This window comes from Panicum virgatum, chromosome 4K (genome assembly GCF_016808335.1).
Source record: "Panicum virgatum strain AP13 chromosome 4K, P.virgatum_v5, whole genome shotgun sequence".
Lineage (NCBI taxonomy): Eukaryota > Viridiplantae > Streptophyta > Magnoliopsida > Poales > Poaceae > Panicum > Panicum virgatum.
In genome coordinates this window covers 43,872,141-43,879,970 of record NC_053139.1, presented here as the reverse complement: position 1 = coordinate 43,879,970, position 7,830 = coordinate 43,872,141, and the positions used below count along the sequence as shown (strand labels likewise).

At 42.3% G+C, this 7,830-nt stretch overlaps 1 protein-coding gene across 1 annotated transcript; it reads right to left on the bottom strand.

Annotated features, from left to right (window-relative positions):
* Window positions 1-6,484: 6,484 nt before the first annotated feature.
* LOC120702266 lies at window positions 6,485-7,571 on the bottom strand. The gene has a single exon (XM_039985987.1). It carries the CDS (start codon window positions 7,079-7,081, stop codon window positions 6,485-6,487), a length of 597 nt encoding a protein of 198 aa, XP_039841921.1. The 5' UTR covers window positions 7,082-7,571.
* Window positions 7,572-7,830: the final 259 nt, after the last annotated feature.

Here is a 7,830-nt window from a genome sequence, read left to right as displayed (position 1 = left end):
CGAGAACTGCTCATAACACGTTACATCATGCTAATTGCGGATCTACATCCGTAACATGTACACTGTTGAATGCAGCAGAAATATTTAAAACACGCTAATTTATACTTTCTCATCCGCTGCTCCATTCCTTTTTAGTAGGCAAATCATGTGATCCGAGCCCGGCACATGGTTGGGTTGGATTCTGTTATTGATTTTGAATGCCAAACTACGGGCCACTAAAAAATTAATGATGAAAGTACTTCATGTGATTCCTATCTTCGAACTAAGATTTGTGTGCACTGTTGAATGCAGCAGAAATATCTAAAACACGCTAATTTATACTTTCTCATCCGCTGCTCCATTCCTTTTTAGTAGGCAAATCATATTTTGACCAATAATTAGTCCAATAAATACTCTCTCTCCACTTTTGGATATATGCTATTATCATTTTTACAATAATTATTTGGTATTTACTCCATCCGTACCAAATTATTAGTCGTTTTGACTTTTCTAGATTTATTGATTTTACTACTCATCTACATATGTATTATGTCTAGATGTATAGCAAAGTCTATAAATTTAAAAAAACCAAAACGACTAATAATTCAGGACAGAGAGAGTATAAAAGTTATTTATTAAGGAATTGAGTGGTACGGTTTATTAATAGAGGTGGTATCATAAACACCAATTTATGGTTAAAGATTGATTTTGGATGCCAAACTATGGGCCATTTAAAAAAAATAATGATGGGAGTACTCTATGTGGTTGCTGTCTTCAAACTGAGATTTGTATTTCTGGATGTGTTTATACATAACAAATGCTCTTATACTGAAATGAAAAATATTGTGGGGAATATTTGCTGCAATGCCCCTTTTTTAGGAAGATGCTATTTGTTGTCTATATGACTAGGCGAAGGTCCATGAGCTATTTTTTTTACTGGTGACATTTTCGTTTTTGCAAGCAGAACAATTCTTGCTCAATCTTCACTAGGGCTGAACAAATTTTACGTCTGCTAAAATTTCGTTGTTCTTATGGAAGGAAAAAAAATGTTCCATGTGGGGATAAATGTTCTAAGAGAAGAAAGAAAATGTTTCGGGGTGCAACTATACATTCTAGATTTCTAGTCGGATATGTGATATATAGTGTTTCTGCTATTTTAGCCCAATTTAGCTATCAAAATTGTATGTCATCGTTTGTAGCAGACTTGTATGCTTAAAAATTAGGGCCAATAAACCACAACTATACATGCTAGTTACTACTCCATATATGGCAGCAAACCAAACAATAGTCCCAGTTGGTCAGAGTCATTAAAGGAGACTCATGCACGTGACACATACGTGTAACCTTCATATTTAAATTTGTAAAAAAAATTCATGCATTGTCTACTTGATGTTCTGTTTATTATGAAAAGATATTATTAAGAATTTTATAAACGATGCACTTGGTACAAGATATTCTTGTTATTCAGGATACGGCTATGTAGCGTATTGGTTTAGTTTTGTTTGCACTGATTGATAAAATAATGTAAATAATGAATGGGTAGTGTATGCACGTTAATTTCCACATTAGTTGTCTTTCAAATTAAGCTCACTGTTTCTAGTATGTTGATTTACACGTTAATTGCCTTTCAAACCGAGCACACAGTTTCTAGATATAGTAAGAGATGCGTGAGATATTTATTTAGGTAATAGGTATTGATGTATGGCTAAGATAAAAAATGGATTTGTCACTCTAAAGTCCTCCAATTGGTGCCTCTACAGTTCTAATTAGATGGATGTGGCAAAGTGCAGATACTATCTAAACCCCTTATCCTGCCATGCTTTGCTTGCAATATTGAAATGGCTTGGATATATTGTATGTTACCAAAGGTATCACACCCACGATGGATTTGTAGGCAAGACTGCCTAAATCAAGGGTGTCTCATAATGATTAGGCAATCTTGATTGATGTTCGATGCTTGATCATAAAAAATAACTACCCACTCTAAATTTTAATTTTCATAATCTTTTAAATAACTACTCAGCTGTATGTATGTGTACAAAAGTGATAACATTATATTTATGTTGGCAAGTTATTTCTCATGAGGACGAGGACTTGTTGTTTTGAACAATATAGCAAAAAGAAGTTAATGCTCAAAGCTTCATTTAAGGGACATACTAGGTCAATTCTGAAATAGATGGGCATTTTATACCCCAATTTTGTCTCCGTGAAAATGTCTTAATGATTGATTTTATATGACAAACAAATTTTAAGTGATTGTTCTATTGCTATGTTCCCATACCTTTTGCAGACAGTAACTTCTTATGTGTGATATCTATAGTTTTATCTCCTTTCAGACTATGAGAGCTATGCTGGTACTGTTGTACGTCATCAACCTTCTTGCCCAGTTCTCTACGGGAAGCTCTACGGTTAGACAGGATTGGAACCAAACCAACTGGTATGGCTCTTATTGATCATGAGACAAGTGGTCCGCATCTGCAAAAAAAAGTTTGTTTGTTGAGATTCTGATTGTAACAATGGCCTACTTATATAAAAGAAATAGAGGTTGAAGCTCACATGATACTACTGTTAGATTAGCCAACATATTGCAAGCAACATGTTTTACATGTAGTATTACGTCTTAATTTAGTATCAGAAAGTTAGTTTATCTTAAAATTATTTATGATATTTGTTTTGAATTACCACTATATATAGAATGTAGAGGCTCCAATGTCCAATAGTTCCCTCCCTCTATTTTGCAATATTTATTGAGTCCACGTACTTAGGCAGCACTATGTTGGAGTAATATTTGATCTAGTGTTGCCCATTGGATAAAACATTCCTTCATCTCCTAGGAAGAGTTAGAATCAGCCAAATTCTACGAAAATTTAATCAGTTTATGTTTCTATCTTTGTGAACTAGATAATAAACATTATATAGAGATATGACATCATAATGATATTATGGAACAAAAAAGATTAAAAAAAGGGCTCTAAAGCAACCAAACATGTATATGCTAAATCAGAATATCTATTTGTAATGTTAATCACTAAAGTTCGACTCACATTGGAATAGTTAGATTGATTGCATATTCCTCTTCTTCTTACTTTTAGTTTGGGTGGATGTGAAAAGAGGGCAAGCTCAGCTGACGTAGCACTTTCTCTAATTGGATTCGTGGCTTCTGCACTTGTGTCGCTGTCACCATTGTATGTTCTAATAGCCCCGTCCTTTACACCTTCTTTAAAGTTTAAAGTATACTAATTGAGGAACACGATTGTTTAACTAACATCTATACAGGTTACGTGTGATTAAAGAGGTAAATGGACGACAAAATGTTGAGAAGGACAGGTGGTTTATGGCTTTTCTTGCCCTTGTGACTCTGGATTATGTTGCGTGGGTGGGATACTCATTGAAGGGTTGCCAATATTGTGAGGCAGCAGCGTTCATGATCATAAGCTCTATAATAGGAGCTATGTTTAGCTGCTTGTGGGCACTGTATGGTTTAGTGAGACACCTAGGACGTGTCTGTGCCAAGGTGAACTGCTTGTATCACTAGTTTTATGTATAGAGATTTTGCATCAAGCAGACTGACTCATTGCCACTTGCATTTGCGTGACAGGAGGACAGGGTGGTGCTTGCTATTAGCTTTGTCCTAGTTGCAGCAACAATCGGTTATCGAAGCAATGAAACCGAAAGTGGGTACGATGCTTTGGCTGGCGCTGTAGCGGCACACCTGTGTCGACTTATGGGCACAGTAAGTCATTAGATTATCTCATATGTGCTTCTTATCTGTGCTCTCTACTCATTTTCTTGTAGTTGTCGTCGGACTTCAGTTTACATCTTCAATTTTCTACTGTAAATTAATACTGTCAGAAACATCTACTGTAGCTCTAGGTCCTACTTGTTTTACTACATGTTTCTTGTTATAAATGAGCTGGCTGTTGGCTATTATGCAGGATTACACGCGGTTCTCATCACTCCAAATCATTGTCTCATTGATCGGCTGCGTTGGTGGCTTTCTGAGCATCCGCCATCCGGATTTGGCTGCCGCACAGCCATTCTGGGTAAGTTCTATCTCACGTACAGCTTACTTCGATCTCAGAATTAAGGCTTTATGTATGATAATTTACACAGTTCAGTTTTGCTACTCCCAGTCTAAGGAAATGTTATTTTCCTATTTATTTGCATCCACCTAGCATTCTTCGGTTGTGGTAGCTGTAATTCGCGCTCTGGAGTTCATTTGGTGGTCTCTGCTGTATCTGCGTTCTTCGCCTAGACTGGAACGTTGGTTGCAAGATGCAAGAGGTTGGATTGCAGATGCAAGCGCCTAGGCTGTCTGTAAAACTGTGGCGATCGCTCGCTCGGCTACGCAAACAAACAGGGAACCATCTGCTATGTATAATATCATGACTGGGCGACTCAGCGACTGGCCTGGGATGCCATGCTACTCTGTCCCCGAATACCGAATCCATGCCGTGACTGGATACTCTGTCAGTAGCTAGTTTCTTTTTTCTGTCAGGAAGTTCACAGACTGGATAGATTCAAGTTCTGAATTGCTGCTATAGACCATCTCTGGCGCATGCAAACGTGATGACACTTGTAGATTTATGAGCTCGATCTTTACAAACTCGAGGAGCTGTTGGTGAAGATTGAGATAGCTGGAAATATGTAGCATCTGTGATCAGTGAGGAGCTTACAATGACTGCTTTAATAAATTGACTGCAGGATTTTTGGTTCAAGAATTCTTTGCACAATCATTTTTCTTGTAACCTGCTGTGATTGTTTCGGACACCCATGTTGAGAAACAGATACATGGATTTATTGAGGATTGTTCTTAGGCTGAAAAGGGGGCAGGGCTAGCTAGAATGGCCAGAAGCCATCTCTGAAGGTAGCAAGTTGAGAATGATCATTGGAGTATGTGGACTTGTCCCAAAGCTAATTCTCGCGGGCAAAATGAATTTCAATCTTCAACTTCACTTTAGACCCTCAATGCATTTAATTTGAAAGGATCAAGGAAGATGAGCATAAAGCAAGGGTTTCTTGTTTTTCCTTTTCACTAACCGGAGAGCACTCCGATGGTTCCACCAGCTAGATGCCGCTACAGTTGGAAAATGGACTAATCTTCACCAAGCATTCCTCAACGAGTTCTTTCCTCATGAAAGAACTGTTGCTCTCAATTAGAAGGAAGATCACCGATTTTCAGCACTTTCCGGATGAGTCCACTAGAGAGCTTAGGAGATATCTGAAGAGTTGCTGACACAACGTCTCAACTAGTAGAGGTCATCACACAAGACCTTCATGATATGCGTTTAGCACGAGCACAAAGGGAGAGTAGTTGATTGTTCTGTAATTAATGTCTTTTAGCTTTAGTTTTTTCTTCCATTTGCTTTTGTAACCTTTGGTACATACTTTGCTTCCTACTATAATGCAAAAAGCAGATCACCTGTTATATTCCTCAAAAAAAAAAAAGACTTGCTGACACAATGACATCACCATGGATTAAACCATCATGATCTGGCTCATTCATTCTGTGATCACTTGACCAGCTGCAGCTGGTGGATCATTAGTGGATAATACTAATGATGAGATCACCGCTATTCTCAAGATAGAGAAGGAAAATCAAGCAAGGATTAGTACTTGAGTACCCGTTTCTACTAGAAAAGATAAATAAAAGTGTAGTTGAAGTTGATCACCTCGACGTCATGTAACCAAATATGATTTTCGAGAAGCTAGGGCGAGAGAGTGATGATCTGAAGGCCGTTGAAGTAATTTCAACCTGTGAAGACTGCGGGGACTATGTCATGTTCAAAAAAATTGTCTAGGTACGTCAAAGATGGTGAAATTCAGGAAAATATTTTGATGGAGAAGTAGTGCTTCAAAATGCAGTCCGGCTAAGGATCCAGCTCAAGAAATTCTTGGAGGCTTTGGAGAAGATCGATAAAGATGTGAATACCATGTTCAGAGCCGTGGATGGGATTCTTGAGAGGATGAATGAGAAGCTTACTAAGTTGGAAAATTCAGACAACAAATTGTGCAGATGAAATGCTAGTTGGCGTCGTCTTTTAGTACACACGTTCAGTGAATTAGACAGAGCTTACTCATGCTGCAGGATCAAGAGGATTGCCGGTGGATGGAGTTGCCAAGTTAATTAACGATTGCAGCAACGCTGTTCAGAATTATGAATTAACTATTGTTTGCTCTATTGGAGCCTAGAGTATAGAGGATGTTTTTTTTTTTTTTGATACCAGAGTGATAACATCCCTCGTATGCTGACATAAAAAGACAAATCAATCTTTTCTTTTCTTTTTTCTTTTTATGTCTTCTTGCATCCTGAGCGCACGTACCTCTGCTACATATCTGTTCTTCTTCTCTGCTTCCTGGTAGCTCATGTTAACAATTGAGTTCATAATGTGTAGATATTCGAACCAAAATGACACATCTATCCTTGTAGACAAAACTAAAGGTCAGAAGAAATTCAACCACTCCAAACTAGTCTTGAGATGATCTTTGAGAAATTGAGTTCTAGCTAGCTACTGTGAATATAGTTCTGCTCTTGGCATTTAGAGGCGCGCTGCTGCTCCCCGCCCAGGTCGACGCGGCAGGTGAACAGACCGTAATCAAGCCACAAATCAATCTGCAGCTGCGCCACCCCAGAAGATCGGCGGCGCTCCTCTGACATGAGCTGAAGCAGATCCTCGGGTATCCCCACCCCGGCGCTCGTCGCGTCCACCGCCACCGTCGCCGCCTTCTTCGTCTCGACGCGGAAGGCGGGCGGGCGCCCGCGCGCGAGGGGGACGCCCGCGTAGGAGACCACGACGTCGCCGCCGCCGCCGCCGTGCCGCAAGCCGAAGATGCGGCCGTTATCGACGTGCACGAGGAGCTTGAAGGCCAGCGCCTCCGCTCCCGGAGCAAGCGCCGGGCCGATGCCCCTGGCTCCGACCAGCTCCACGGAATGCCTGGCCGGTTGGTTGAGGTTGTAGGTCGCGGCTGTTCGCACGGCGGAGTCGACGAAGAGGGCGAGGACGAGCAGGTTCGAGAGCAACAGGAGCAGGAGTTTCATCGTCTCCTTCCAAGTCAAGGGACCGGGATGGGCCGGCGGCTGCTCCTCCTCCTTCCAAGCCATCGCTGATTCGTATGCACTCGCCGGATCGCCGTCGAAGTCTGTAGAAATTTGCCTAGATTGGTGTATTTATTTATCCGCCGAGATGCATGGATGCCATATCGAATCCGTTTTGAGCTTCTTGTTTTGAGCTGGGATTCCGTACGTTATTGTTACTCCAGGTCCAGGACTCTTAATCGCCAATATAAAAACAAAAGGGATTCTCTCCGTTCTTCGTTAGATAGATAGAAACTAAACCAAGGAACGTCCGATCCGTGGATGCAGCAAGCATGGCGGCGATAGCAGATGAGTCCGACGTCCTTTGGAAGGCGATGATGGACGACGGCATGGACCACCGCCCATGGTGGCCACGCGTGCGGAGACTCTGCAGGACCGCGCGGGACCTCCTGGCGGCGGCGGCGGCGGCGGCGTTCCTGATCTGGGTCGCCCAGTATTTCATCGACGTCAGGAAGGTGGCCAGGTTCTCGGTCGACCTCGCCGGCATGGAGGGCCTGAACGCCACGGGCGGGCGCACGGTCTCCCCCGCGTTCGTCCTCACGGCGAGGGTCGAGAACCCGCGCGCCCTGGTGCCCTGGTGCTCCGCCGGCGGCCAGGCGGTGGTCTCGTACGGCGGCGTCAGCCTCGCGTGGGGCCCCGTCCCGGCCTTCTGCGCGCCTGCCAAGGGGTCGGCGGAGCTGGCGGTCGCGGCGGAGGGGAGGGGCGTCGGCCTGTCGGACGGCCTGCGGCGGGCCTTGGTGGCGGAGTGGAGCGCG